Source organism: Scomber japonicus, chromosome 2, assembly GCF_027409825.1.
Source record: "Scomber japonicus isolate fScoJap1 chromosome 2, fScoJap1.pri, whole genome shotgun sequence".
Taxonomy (NCBI): domain Eukaryota; kingdom Metazoa; phylum Chordata; class Actinopteri; order Scombriformes; family Scombridae; genus Scomber; species Scomber japonicus.
Window position 1 is genome coordinate 37,484,722 of NC_070579.1, and position 15,930 is coordinate 37,500,651.

At 38.3% G+C, this 15,930-nt stretch overlaps 2 protein-coding genes across 2 annotated transcripts in view; both read right to left on the minus strand.

Annotated features, from left to right (window-relative positions):
* saraf (store-operated calcium entry-associated regulatory factor) overlaps positions 1-15,930 on the minus strand; it is a 171,979-nt gene that overhangs the window by 48,940 nt on the left and 107,109 nt on the right. The window lies entirely within an intron of this gene.
* Positions 1-15,930, minus strand: part of si:dkey-9i23.8 (parapinopsin) — a 30,862-nt gene that overhangs the window by 4,831 nt on the left and 10,101 nt on the right. The window contains exon 4 of the mRNA XM_053327717.1: positions 589-728. Within this exon, the coding sequence (XP_053183692.1) occupies positions 589-728 (140 nt within the window). The remainder of the gene's footprint in view (positions 1-588; positions 729-15,930) is intronic.

Here is a 15,930-nt window from a genome sequence, read left to right on the forward strand (position 1 = left end):
TCTCTTTTCTAAACTGTTTCCAAGGACGACTTCTCAGATAGTTCTGTGTAACTGTCAGCTTAAATATCTTGTTCATGTGTGAAAAATGTTACACAACAATGTTGTACAGATATCATTTGCGCATGTGTAGAAGTTTTTTGTTGCTCTAGAAATATTCTTTGTATTATTAAAACATTTTGCCGGCATTTTTTCAACTGTAAATTTTCACAAAGAGATAGACACACACATTTCCTGTGCAAAATGACACCTAAATTACAAGGTATAAAGTGCAATGTAAAAATGTTTTATTTAGAACATATGCTCAGGACATGCAGGGCCTATGCAATGGAACCTTCTGCCCTCTGATTGGACAGATTGACTCTGCCTTTGACCAATCGGATTCAGTTGTGAACTTGCAGTTTGTAAGGTCTAACTTCAGTTTCACTTGTGTGTCCGTTTGTCATGTAACTTCACCAGCGCAGACAAAAGTGGGAAATGTGTGTGTCTGTCTCATATATCACATAATATATTTCTACAGCAACAATACATATTACACATCTACACACCATTTCACAATCTCAAAAATTTGATTCCATAAAGTCACCGTACCATGATTTTGACCAGAAGAACGAGGCAGTTTCCCACAACTCCCATGACCATCTCTATTCCCAACACAGCCACCAGCAGCCACCTCTCTGCCTCTGGCCATGGACGCTCCATCAACCAAGTCTCATTGGACCAGTCACTCACTGGAACACATGGAGTACAGAGCATGGCAGAGTTTCTTTTGCAAAACGGTCACATTAGGACTTTTGGTAAACTTGAAGGTGTAAGGTCATCACACTGGCAGTACATTGTATGTCATCCTCATAATCTAATTTTTGCTGTTGGACTTTTGGCTTTGCAGTTGGATATTATTGTTGATAATGTAGGTATTTATTGTATTAGTTAGCTGGTAGTTTTATATCAAGGAACATAGTTGTTGACTCCGACACTGTGCCATGTTTCAAATTTTGAAGTTGTGCATGATTTAATATCTTCTTTTCTCATAAGGTCAAATCAAGTAAAACTCATACAGAACAGTAAAGTGTTAGAAGATAACATTAGTAATCCGTGCTACAAGATGGCATAATTTAATTGACACAACACAGCAAAGAATAAATGTTTTAAAAAGGAACTGGATATTAAAACACACATAACTGACAATGTAAATATATGAATAGAAAGTATAAACAAACATGAATCACAGCACACTGACAATGTACAAATCCTTATTATTATTATTATTATTATTATTATTATTATTGTTATTGTTGTCTTTATTGTCATTGCACAAGTACAATAAATATGAGCAGAGGAATAAAAGATCAAATCATTTGAGGAATCTAAATCTAAAATATATGTATATTACAAATATGCAGGTTGGAATACTGAATGCTTCACTCTATGTTTCTAGACTTTTAATTTGTAACATTTGTAACAAAGTAACATGGATACACCTCTTTACACTGTTTGTTCAATCCTTGCCATTTTATAACATAATAACGCCTATAGAGGTAACCTGCACTTTCATTCATGCCCTGAACCTGTATACATTGTCTACAGAGATGAATATACATAGATAATCCAGCATACAAAGAGAAAGGAAGTGGTGCATCATGTGTACACTTGTAGGATTATATGTTTCCTTATTCATATAGTTTGTTTTCATACAGACAAACACTGTTCACTCGCACACATGGACATATACTACATCAAATATCCTCATCAATCTGACAGTATTTGCAATATTATAGTAAAAAGGGAACACTTACTTTTAAGACGATCTGTCAGTGTCCAGCCTTCACCAGTGGTTACTAAGGTGTGTGTAGTGGGAAGCTCAGATGGAAGTGTCATCAAATCCATTTTCAATTAAAATTCACATGCTCCATTTAACTCAACTACAACGGCTCTGACGTATGTTGTATATGTGTGTGTGTGTGTGTGTGTGTGTGTGTGTGTGTGTGTGTGTGTGTGTGTGTGTGCATGTTATTAGGCTTATTATCATTATACTTTAGATGATGATAACAGCAACAGTTAGGAAAATTATGTTATGCAAAAAATTTCAACCAGAATCTAAACTGAACTGGGCAAGTTAATATTGATGACCAAGTCCCCCGGTTCGAGTAATCACAATCAAGTTTATTGCCAGGTAGGTTCACACATGAGGAATTTGCCTTGGTGTTGTGGTTCATATGCAATTATAGAAGATTAGAGTAAACACAAGCACCTGAAAAATACAACTGTCACAAAAGACATAACTGATGAATATATACGTTTACAAATAAAAAACTAAAATACAGTAAAATATATTGTGAGTGAAATGGGCTGGCTTGTACAAGATATTGAACACAACAGTATTATGCAAATTTAAAATGACATATAACTGTGTTAATGTATGCTAACCATTGTTCAATGTGATGGGTTCACAGCTGTGCAGATGAAGACATTTTTACTATACTGTAACATGTTGTGTTTATGGGTGGGATAGAATTAGTGGGGGTTTTGGGCCTTATTGATGAGTCCAGCTCCAGATGGGAAGAGACTGCTATTGATTCAAGAGGTTTCAGTCTTCTGCAGGGGAATGTTTCAAAAACTTCATGCTCGCCTCAGTGTCCTGGAGAGACGGCAGGTTTTAGCTGATAACCTTCTCAGCACCCTGGATGTTACACTCTAGTCTGCAGGAACAGGAAACCAGGTGCTTTCACAAGAATGTTAAAAATATGGTAGAGACTTATAACAAAACTATAATCAGGCAAAGCAGCAGATCCTACAATCAGCATACACAATAAAAAGCAATTATTTTTTGTATCATTACATTTGCTAAATTATATGCACTGGCACACTTTATGCCCAAGACAAGTTTCCAAAATAAAGCAGGTAAAGTAAGAAGTACAGGAACACACAAGAAGAAATGAGTAACAGACTGATAGCAAACCTTAAACAACAGTACACCCAACAGGGCATTGTGATCAATGTCACTGGTAATTTCTTGCAGTGTTCTCTCTTCTTTCTCTTCCTTGTTTCCTGTCTCTGTACACTGACAAATAAAGGCAAAAATGTCAACAACAAAAAAAGTAAAGAAACAAGTCTTCTAAAGCTCTTCACATTTTCAAGGTGTTAGATAGAGCAGACATTTACTGGCTGCCAGTTTATAGATAAACAATCTCAAAATTAGAAATGAGGCCAACCTAAGAAAGAAAATGCTCTAACTAATCTTTTCATATATTTTAATTCATTATTACATGTATAATGTGTTGTAAAATAATGATAATCTCATTTTCCTTTTACATGGACTTTATGTAAATGTGGACTGGAAATGCTGGCTATCAGTCTCCTGTAATGATATGTCAGCACCACTAAGTGTCAGTGTTGCTCCACTATCTCTGCATTCACCGATTACTGTAGGTTGTCTGCATGTTTGCAACCTTCTGTGACTTAAATTTTGCAGTTGACCTGTACATTATAGAAATGAACACTTACAGATTGAGCAGATGAAGTGATGAAACTAAACTTGTGAACTTTGAACAAATTAGATTATTACACTCTCACAGTGGTGTTATTAAATTAAATACTCTGTGCTATTGATTTCATTTATGTCCATCCAAAACTACAACATTAACCTAACCCTAACTTCACAAGACCTCATGCATGAAATTTACAGTGCATGCCATCAGATATGAGCTATCTGTGGTGGCAGATAGACTTACAAGAATTTTACCATGGATTTTTACTGTAGTAAACACATTAACAAAGCAGCATGGGATGAGCAGAACAACTACTACATTTTTGTCCCTCAACCGGATAAAAGATATATGAATGGTATGTGTGTTTCTGATGATACAGAATTGTTTTTACATTTCAGAAACGTTTTGTTCCTCTCATTCCTGCTTTTGTCCAGTGTTGCTGTAATACTCTTCATTTGTACATGACATTCCAGTCAACTTTTATGACCAGCTTGCCCTGCCACACAATGTTCTTGTAAAGCTGTATGTTTATTTTTAGCTCTAGAGTCTTGATGCATCCTTTCATACACAGATTCATGAGTATGACAGGGAATACTGGACACAGATTGAGCAAACAATTCCTAAAAGACTGTAGAGATTTAAATAACAGGATCATCTCCAGTCACACAAGGCCTTGGTTCACAGCTATATTTTAGCCATCCAGGCAGCATGGCATAGTCCACTACTTTGGTCCAGACTGACTCTATACTAGGCATGGGCCGTTATGAGATTCTGGCGGTATGATAACCATAAGAAAAAATATCACGGTTTCACGGTACGGCGGTATTACGATTACAGCTCTAAAATGTTCCTAAAAGGAAGAAAAATAAAGACAGATGTTAATTTAACCTGAATATACACTGTAATGACAGTGTGAGGGGCCGTGATACTCTACGCTGCAGCTGCACCACCTGAGGGATTTCTGACCAGCACTTTCTGTCTTTGACCAGACTAAAAACAGCTCATACCTTAGGAACGGTATTACAGAAAATTTGGCAGTTTCGGTTATAGTGGCTTTTTCAAATCACGGTATACCTTGAACACGGTAATCATCCCATGCCTACTCTATACTATTTAAATTGAATATGAATTTGTGCAGATATTCACAGTCCCTAGTGATGAAGTGATGAATTCTTCTGACTTTTTTGATCCCTAGAGTTTTCCTCTAGTGCCACCAGAGGGTCAAAGTTTTTCACTCATCCTCAGACATCTCAACATCTGCAGTGCACTCATAGACACCCAGACAATGCATCTTACTGACTAGAGTGACCTACTCTAGTACCTCCATGAGGTTCACATTTGTGGGTTTGAGTTAAATGCCTCAACAAATTTGGTGCACAAACTCATGTCCACCAACAACAATAATAATAACTGTGGTAACTTTGCCTCTAGTGCCATCATCAGGTCCAAATGTAAAGCTTGCAATACTTCATTTCATGACCAAATATCAGCAAAACTAATAACATTCCCATCAGCCTCGTCAACCTGTGCTGTGCTTTGCTTAGTGCTGATAAGTAATTGTTAGCATGCTAACACGCTTAAGTAAATATTATACCTGCTAAAACATCAGTATGATAGCATTATGACCATGTCACCATTTCATAGCATTCGGTCTCCTTTCTTTACACATCATGGCCAAACAGAGTTGTTTCATTTCTGTGCCTTTTAAAATAATAATACTGTTTGTATGTGTACATTTTCTTTGGTATTACAGTCCTAACTGAGACAATATGTTTATCATGGACAGTCAACATATGTCCAACAAGTACAAGATACTTAAAGTTGATGGCAGAACTTATTGCAACTTAATTGTGGCAGCAGTTCTTTAAATTCCATCAGACAAGACTTTCTGTGCAGCCCCTCCATTCTGCATCAGTTTCTAACCCTAACCCCTAACCCTAACCCTAACCACTCATATTCTACTGCAGGCAGACATACTGCTTACTTCTTCAACTGGAGCCTCAACAGAAATGTGACATATCAAGTATTTAGTTCTCATTGTTGTTCTCTCTGCCTGCACATATAGACAACAGCTGAATACAACTATTCCACAGTGTTCAACAGTCAAAGCATATCCGGGGGGAATTGTTCCTCAAAGCACAAAAGTGAGCAGGAAAGATGAAGGAACAGGTGGCTTACAGCTGTCTTGAAACAAAGATTCAGACTCTGAGCCAGGAAACTATGTCATAACACCTCCTTACAAATTCTCACGTGGCCATTGATGTCATTATTAACACTACAAGCCTGTCTACCATGAAATAAGCACTATAATATTTGTATTTTCAGTAACTGACATAAAAACTGCTATTTTTTTCATTGTAGAAAGCACTTAGAACCAGTTTACTGTGAGAATGGATTGCTCTTGCATTGACATAAGCTGCTGGCGCCTGAGGTGGAGCTTTGGTTCAAGAAATTGTTAGTGTGATTCACTGACCTTCTATTCTAGGCAGGTTGTCTGCTATTTCCTTTAGCTTTCCCCACTGATAACTGACGCTGGAGAGGAGGCTGCAGGGTAATGATGTGCTCATCTACAATGGAATGTCCTCGACTCATGTAAGCACAAATGAACACAGATGATGTTGCCGAGCAGCCAGCTAAGAGGGGAGGAAATGCAGTAGTGGACAAGCATCATGAAAAATGATTTGGACAGTAAACTCTGTGAGTAGCAATGTGGAATATTATGATATTGATTCAGAGAACTCAGATTGCCGACCAGTAAAATCAGTTTCTATATTGTTTCCCTAATATGTGTCACACAAAGAAGCTGTCACAAAGTTCCACACAGCAGTAAGCCATGATGGAGAGTTATGAAGAGGTTAACCACGATGAGACACATAGAATGACATTACAATGAAGCTACATGTCAAACCTGGTAGAATTAGGGTTAGGGTTAGGGGGTTAGGGTTAGGGTTAGGCTGGGCAAATGCAGTTTGACACCAGGTGGATGCTGACTCAGACGCTCTGGTTAACGGGTTGTGAGGTGTAAGTGGGCCACACCTAGGGCTGGGCGATATGGATAAAATCAAATATCACAATATTTTTGACCGAATACCTTGATATCGATATTACAATGATGTTGTAGGGATGAATATCGGTGCCTTCACAAAATATTTACACAATGTGATTTCTGATAAATAATCATCAGTAATGTGGGTGTAATGACAAAGTGGGTAAAAGGAAAATAATACAACAGCTAGGACAATCTGGTAAGTTCAGAAAATGATCTTTAAAACCAGGAAAAGACTCTTATGCCATATAATGATATTACAATTTGCCAAACTAGCCAGTCAGTTAAACCTAGGGACGGCAGAATAATGACAAAGTGGGAAAAAGGCAAATAACAACAGCTAAAACACCAGGAAAAAACACCACATCACGATATTACTATTTTCATCTAGTCTCATATCACGATATCAATATAATATCAATATATTGCCCAGCCCTAGCCACATCCATCATTTCATTACACAAGAAGGATGGGGGAATCAAGACATGTAGATATTTTAAGGGAATGCTTAACCCTACAGCAACAGAGAAGTACCCTTCCCTTATTCTGTTTGCTGGACTAAATTGTGCACACCATGAAACATGCACTGAAAACATGACAATGCAACAAAGACTGCACTAGTTCTTGTTAAAATACCTCAACAGCCACATCACACACACACACATGCCACAACAAAGACATCTCCTACTAGATGAGAGATCTGTGGACCACCTATGACCTCCCAAACCCTCATCAGCAATGGGCACTCTGCAACCACAACAGAAGAAACAGACAACATGAAGACTTCACAACAGGAGGATTTGTGCTGGCAAGGATCTACTGACTGTGGTGAGTTTAGGTGGGTTCCTGCCTCTGTAATCCCACTCACTGACCAGTACGTTACACCATTCAGACTGCTTACACAATTACCAGAGAGTGAAGTTCAGGCTACTAATATTTCTGTTAAGGCATGTGAGCCACCTCATGTTTGTTTGAATGGGGACAGACAGTGAGGTGTCAGCAGTCCAGATTTAAATGATGAATAAATCCATGTCATGAACCTAGCATTTATAAGTTGGTTCCAAAAAGAATGATAACTTAAAACTGTACTGTATAGTATTTCATATTTATGAACTTTGGTGCCCTAAATGTGAGACAATAATGTACCCCATTACTTTTCCAACTCATGGAAGCTGAGAATGAATAGGCTCAAGCCACCAGTTTCCAACATGACTGTGCTATTTTTTCTACAAACCAAATCTCAGTATGACCATGAGGAAGGAACACTAACAGGTTGCAGAGGACATGTGTCTTTCAAACTAAAAGCCTTGAATGAAATTATTGATTGACACCAATTTCTGTTGCTATCTGCGTCCATTCAGCTTATTCTTTATGAACCCAAATATTATTTTTTTGGGGGGGATATTTGCATTAGAGGACCAGATATTACATATTCACATTGTTTTTTTTATTTTGAAAGCAAAGGGACAAGCTACTTACATGTGGGAGGTCTAATAAAAAGTTGGAAAATGGAAGTTCATCATATAATGGAGATCTTACATTTAGGCCAGTTCACTATGCTGTATGTGTTTGTAATCTGAATATTTACTGCAGTTTATAGACACTTTTACTTCAGCACCATGGACAGCCAACATTATTAACAGCTGTGTGAGTTTGCTTCTGTATCACGCATGCATTCCCTGTAGACTTGAAAGTGACTTTGACAAGTTAGTATTTTCCTGTGTCACAGCTGTGCTCTGTTTGGATTCACAGTCAATTCATTTCACAACTAAATAAAAAAAATATGAAAACCCTCTTTTCTCTTTTTTCAAAGCACTCCTGCAGCATAACTCTTCTAGATTTCGTTTCTTCCAAACATATTTTTACCTAAAATATGAATAAAATAAAAAATGTCCCTTATCTCCTCCCTTCCTTTATACCTACCTTGTTTCTTCCTCTCTCTCTCCTCATTTCTTTATTTGTTTCTTTCCTTCATAATTTTGTTCTTCTTTCCCTCCTTTCCTCCCTTATTTGATATTTTTTCTCCTTCATCACTCCCTCCTTACTTCTTCTCCTTCCAACCTTTTCCTCTCATTGTCCTTATTTCCTTCCTACCTTCCTTTGTAACTTCCTTGCTTTTTTCTTTGCTCCGTTCCTTTTCCTCTCCTTTCCTACTTTCGTACTTACCTCTCCTCTTTCCCTTTTTCTTTGCTTATCATTTAACCTTCGTACTCCACTTTCTTCTTCTACTTCTTTGTTCTTCTTTTTATGTCCCCTTCCTTTCTTCCTTCCCACCTACACTCTATTAACTTGTTTGCCTCCTTATTTTTTTAATTTCTTTCATTTTCTCTCTGTTTCCACTATTCCATCTTACCTTATGTCGGTCTTTACATGACTGAATACACAACTGTGTTCAAAGGTACAGTAAACAGCAATGTGTGTTAGCAGAGCAGCTACAGTATATGCATATGTTGGTTAGAAAGGACTTTGTGGTTGAAATATTGTTATCACATCTTACTCAGTGACAGTTTCAGAAGCAGCCTCAGAACAAAATATCTCAACCTGTAGCAGCTCCACTCAAATTTATTAGCTCTGGGCTTGTTTCTGGTGTCCCCCATGTTTACCCTCATGCACCCCCCACCCCCCTTCCCCACTGTGTGTGCCCCTATCAGTCAGCCCATTAGTTTTCATCATGTCACACACTGCCCTAATGGTGTTAGGCGAGCACACACACACACACTCACACACTCACACACACTCACAGCTGGACATAAATACAAACATAAAACCCAGGGCTCCATTATTGGCCATGTGTGTGTTTGTGTGTAGCTGTGTGTGTGTGTGTGTGTGTGTGTGTGTGTGTGTGTGTGTGTGTGTGTGTGTGTGTGTGTGTGTGTGACAGTGTTATGGCTTATGCATACATGTGTGTGTCCACTTTTTTTTTACCCTCTTTTATGTGTGTTCCCAGACTTACTGATCAAAAACATGCAGCAGTTGGACTGGTCGGCCTGGTGGTCTGCCCAGACCCGGGTGGTCGCAGGATTTACAGCATATAGAGTGTGTGTGTGTGTGTGTGTGTGTGTGTGTGTGTGAGAGAGAGAGAGAGAGAGAGAGAGAGAGAGAGAGCACTGGGGGGGGGTTTGTGTTGTTAGTTAACTATGTTGTTGGATAATTTGTATCTCTTTACAACTTTTCTGTTTCAAAGAGGAAAGGGCAACGGTCTCATTTGCAAATCAAGTGTGCTTGATGTGTGTCACGGAGCCGGAGCCATGGATGTTTGCAGAATGATCACGTCTCCTTTCATTTCCGGTCAAAGCATGAAAATGAGTGACTCACCCAGAGCTCTGTTGTTTCCACACAGTCACATTAAATCCAGCACTGTTTTCCCCCAGTGAGCTGTAGATCAGTGCTACAGAAAGTTATACCTGGCTTTATTTCATCTGTCTGATCCTCAAACAGGAACCTCTGCTGTTTTCAAATCCAGGATAAAGACTACCTGAAATTTTGGCATCAGCGCCCTCGAGCTCTGGAAACAGTCAGTACTTTTAACTTCTTCAAAATAAATGCATCAACATTTCTTTTGGCTGTTTTTATTTTCACTGCATCATCATGCTTAATCTCAGTTGTGTGTTGTTAATCCCTCAATTCTGTGTATTAACATTTGTTTCAAAACACAACAATATAAAAAAATCATTATGTGAGTGGAAAGCTCGGAGAGATCATGTGGGTTGGAGAGAGCAGGTCATTTTACACTGCGACTTAAACAACACTAAGATTTTCCAGTGGTGACGCTTTTCATCTTTAACCACCAGACTTGTTTCCATTAAGTCAGCGCTGTCTGTAATTTATTTATTTTTATTTTTATTTTGTTTTATTTAACTTTTATGGGATCAAGATGGTCTTTTGAAATTGGAAAGAGAACAAAAAGTAAAGTAAAGCATTAACAAATAATTTCCTGGAAAAAAAAACTACATTAAAAACAATTGCACCATTTTTAGCCCGAACAATTTCCAAGACTTGAGTTTTAAGAAGTGACTAATGTCCATGAATTCACTGTTTTGTTGGAATGAATGATCTGTGCAGCAGCTAGATCTGAGATTTGCTGAACAATCCAGTTCTGAATAAAAGGGCTGAACTGTATTTTATGATATTCATCCTAAATATAAGTAAAACATTTATGCATTGATGAATGATCTGCTGTGCTCTCTGAGGTTCATCACTCACACACTAAATAATACAAACGCTCACAGATAAACAGTGTAATTCATTTTTCATCAACAGCTGATTACAACTGAGATTCTCAAAAATTCATGGATTAAAAAGAAGCTCAGACATGTTTGTAGTTGGACAGACTGGCGGGTTTAGACTGTGAGGGAGGCAGAGGTTGAGAGAAGGCCACCCAGGATTAAGAGGTGTGAGACCTGCCAACACGCCAACTAATGACCAATAAATTGGCAGTGCGACTGACCTGCTCACCCTGTAGTAAATCAAAAGAGAATAAAAGAAGGACAGAGGAGAGCAAGTGTAAAATGCTCTTTAAATTCATGTCATGACTGTTTTTCTAAATTCATTTGATAATTATAAATTCTCTTATTTTGAAATTGAAGTGTAATTACAAATAGAGTGCCTATAGAGGCACTCTAGTTACAAAGAAGTTATAATTTATTTAAGTTGATTTTCATATTTAATCTTTATTCTGTTTATCAACACGTGTGTGTGTGTGTGTGTGTGTGTGTGTGTGTGTGTGTGTGTGTGTGACAGAGACACAGAGATCAGGAGTCTGACCGACTGACCTACAGTCTAATTATGTATCATTATCAGGAGACACAAAACGATCTAAATTACTGCAACAGCTCCCATTCACATAGATGGATTACACAGAGCAGTCTGACACACACACACACACACACACACACACACACACACACACACATACACACACTTGTGGGGTTTAGTGTGTGTGTGTGTGTGTGTGGAAAGACAGATTTCCTCTCCACTGCGAAGTCTAAACATTGAATTGGAAGTTAAATAGTTAAATTGTTATCCAAGCAGCACCATGAACTATTCACTGACCTCCAGTGCTGCTGTCCATTTAAATCCACTTCCTCAGTCACAATTCTCTTAATAAAGTAAAAAAAAAAGAAGACAGATCTCAAAAATAGAATAAATCAAATAAATAAATCAAAATCCTCTAATTTTTAACTTTGATCACCATTCTTCAATAAGAACAGATTCATGCCTAAAGAGATCAATGTTTCCACTGATGGAGATGAAATCAAAGCTTTGAGGAATGTATGGGTCACATCCCAGCAGCTCCACCCATCTTTATCTCCAGACAGTGAGATAAACCTATTGTTGTCATGGAAAAGGTCATATCAGTTTGATAACACAGCTGTTCAGAGTCTGACTCTGACTTTATTTGTTTTTAACATATCCTGCTTTTCATTGTTAAAATGTTCCCAGAATGTAAAAAGACATTATTTTAACACTGGGAAGTATCCGTTCATCATTCTCTCCATAAATAGTTGCACAGTTATACAAGTTCAAAGAGCCACCACATTACAGAAGTCTAAGCCTCAGTAATGAGTTTATGCAGTATTATTATATTTGATGTATTTCTTCAGTTATATTGTGTCATGTCGTGATAATAGGGAAAGATTTGTCTGTCAGAGAGAGAAAAGAGAAAAGCGGTCTTGCATTGGTTTCAACTCTGTGTGAGTGTGTGTGTGTGTGTGTGTGTGTGTGTGTGTGTGTGTGTGTGTGTGTGTGTGTGTGTGTGTGTGTGTGTGTACTAACTACATGAATTTAAATCTCTGGTTTTTGAGACATTTTGTCCTCAGTTTTATTTCAGAGGCAAAGTAATGTCACATGATTTTATAAACATTCATGATATTCATTCATCAGTATTAAATGATTTTTTTGTCATGCAGTTATTTGTTATTATTAATACTTCCTTTCTTTTAGTATGTGTTCAGATGATCAAAGACAAACAGCTGGATGGTTGTAAAGAAGCTATATGCTATCATGCTGTTTAGGCTTTTTTTTTTAGGCAGTTTGAGTTCTGTGATTTGAGATTTATAGAAAGGTTTTCTTAAAGCACGCTTATAAATAAATTATAATGAGACACTGCAGGAGAACAGAGAAGACAAATCAAATCACACACACACACACACACACACACACACACACACACACACACACACAGAGAGAGAGAGAGAGACCTTTTACATCCATGACTGCTAGTATATTGCATAGTTTAAACAAGGCTAAAATGCAGCACAGATTCACAAACATCTGGAGTCACCTTATATTTCAGTCCAGTCCAAAGAAGAAGTAAATAAAGGAGGAGTGGATGACAGTGACACAGGCCTGGATACAGAAACATATTTTTATTTACTTTGAGTTTTACAAAATGATGAAACCTCATATATGACTGGACTATGTATGAAATGTTAGAGCTGATTACCATCACACATGGACACTGCAGCATTTTTTAGTTTAAATGTAAGTATAAGTTTATTTATGTGCATGGGAATAGTAGTTATAAAAAAACATTACAAATACTACAATAAGTTAGGCTTTTATGTCATTTACTGAAAAACAGTTTGAATGCAATAATTATCAGGTTCATTAATAACGCTTTAGTGTAAATGACTCCTTTGCTTTGTCTAAATAGTAGATGTACTTGCACCTATGGGCGTGTTGGTCTCTAAATGAGGTGTGGTCAGGCGCATTGGTGGCGCGTTGCTATTTTGAGGCAGAGGGAAGCGATTGTGCTACTGACCAAAAAAAACAGGTCTAAAGTCACTGGAGCATATGTTACTGTTATTTGAAGGAGGCTTTATCAAGACTTTAACATGCGGGGGCACAATGCGCGTGCACAAGCAGCGGCACACACACATACAAACACATAGAAAAGTATGACAATATATTAAAAAAATGCAGGTGATATCGGTTAGTCATAATATTTATCAGATTTAATTAATTACAGACTAACAGATTAAATGCGTCTTTTGACTGCTGTCTATGTTTGGTAGTGGGGGTAGGTGTGTGTGTGTGTGTGTGTGTGTGTGTGTGTGGGGGGGGGGGGGTCAGGTTTCTAACAATATTTAACACATCTTATTAAGATGACACTGATCATGTTTAGATACTTTCAACGATTAAAACCCTGCTGAGTTTACCTGTTACTACATGATTGAACAAAATGATTTTAAAAAGAACTAAAACTGTAATTAAAAGATAAATAAATAAAAACTAAAGCACAGAGATGTCTGTGTGGTGTGCAGATGTGTGCACGGTGACCTGACGGGAGGAGACGAGAAAATATGCAGCACAGAGTGAGTATTTGGTGTTTTTGTGTAGAATGAGTCACAACAATGTCTGCTTCTGGAGGAAAGATGCTCCGCTTCCACAACAAGAAAAGCATCTGAACATCTGTGGTTAAAACATCTGTACTGATCTGTTATTTAATGTGAATGACAACCCCCCCACCCCACCACACCACACCCCCGATACAGCCAGCAGAGTAGCCGCACACATATAGGCCTATGTCCTACGATACATACACACTGCGAATCCAATGTAAGGCCACTATTATGCAACAGTACTTAATCATGACAGCTGATCAACATCCGCAACGCATCAAGACACCACTGTGCAGCATCGCCATCAGATCATCTTCCCTTAGCTCACTGCCCACTTTACAATGCACATACCACGTGACACAACATCAGAAACAGCACATACTGCCCGACTGCTCTGCACTCTTAGAGGAAACTTCTAAATCACTTCAAAAATAAAATCTATGTCTATAACAGACACAAACATGCTCCAAAAACTGTTCTAAATGTCCTTCACAAAGAGAGAGAGGGGGGGGGGGGGGGGGGGGGGTATTAGCCCAACAGCAGCGCCAATCTGGTCCAGAGAAAGTAAAACAAAAAAACTAGCACTCACCGATATTACTTGTAGATGAAATCCATCCTGCATCCTTCATGATGAATCCTCCATGACGTCATCGTGCATCATATCTTTATCTACCGATCTTGCTGTTAAATCAACCGCCATCACCTTTCCAGAATAACAGACAGTGCGTCATCACGCACCTGCCCATGGGCCAATCAGCCTACATTTCAGAATGACCTTTTAATTATGAAAAAAAAGTGCTAGGGCCTTGCTGCCCCTGACTGCAAACCACTGTTGATAAGTCTGCACAGTGCCATTACACACAGCCGCTCACTGTTTATTAAATCAGCTGATGACACCAGACTGCTGCAGTATAACCACACACACCTCTACACTCATCACACTGGTCAGTTATAACTTTCCTTTCAGCAAAAATAACTCATGTTATATTATTGAAACACATTGCTGGGTAAATACACTGTTATAATAGCAATCCACCAATGTGACAGAGCTCCTGGATATTAAAGGGAATGGGAGATGACACTCTGATTGGTTTACCACGTGTTACGCCCAAAACACGCCTATAATTAATGAGGGGACTTAAGTCCAACCCTTTTAGACCATGCTCCTGGCGCACTAACCATTCTGCCGTTAAAATAGCAAAAGTGGATTTGGACCCACCCCAAAGGCATTTGTGCCACGCGCTTCACGCCATGCGCTATAGATTGTTAGAATAGGGCCCTCACGTGTGTAACATTTGCATTCGTAAATATATTTGTTATGTTGCTTTTATTTATTACCATGAACAAGGAAGTGTTTTACCTATATCTAAAATACACTAGATGCGTGCAACATGTGAAACTGACAGATCAGTCTCTTTTGGTAAGTGATCACAAAATATATGAACAACTTTAAGCTGTCTCCTCCTCCTGGCAGTGAGAGTAATTACAAAAATACTGACCCGCTTACGTCATAGGTTCCTCCATGCTCTGCACAATATGCATTTATCCAGCCAGCATGGGAATGTCAAACCTGACATCACATTCAAATTTCCAGTAAACTGTGAAATACAGAGAGGTGTATCTAGTTAATAAGACTTTCAGTAAAAGTTCCACTGCAGTTATACCAAAGTGATATTATTAACAGTACTACAGTCATACCTGGGAGATTTTCTGGGACCCCATCTGACCATGATTTGTACATTATGAAAAGACCCTTTTCTTTTCTTGGCTGGTGAGATCTAATCAGCAGGTTCCTGTCCTCTGTGGCTTCTGGGACACATTAATGTTTAACTGACCTAGGCTACTAGTTAATGTCATTTATTACACCATGATATAATGACCAGATGTCCCGGTTTGTCCAGGATTGTCCCATTATCAGCATTCACTTGGTAGTGAATGCTGATAACAATTTGGTAATTGTCCCTGTTTTCACCACAGTTAAAACAATAATTACATCATACTTGTTTTCAGCACTTGTAGATGTTACGTCATGTTCTGTCCTCCCCATTGTTGAACC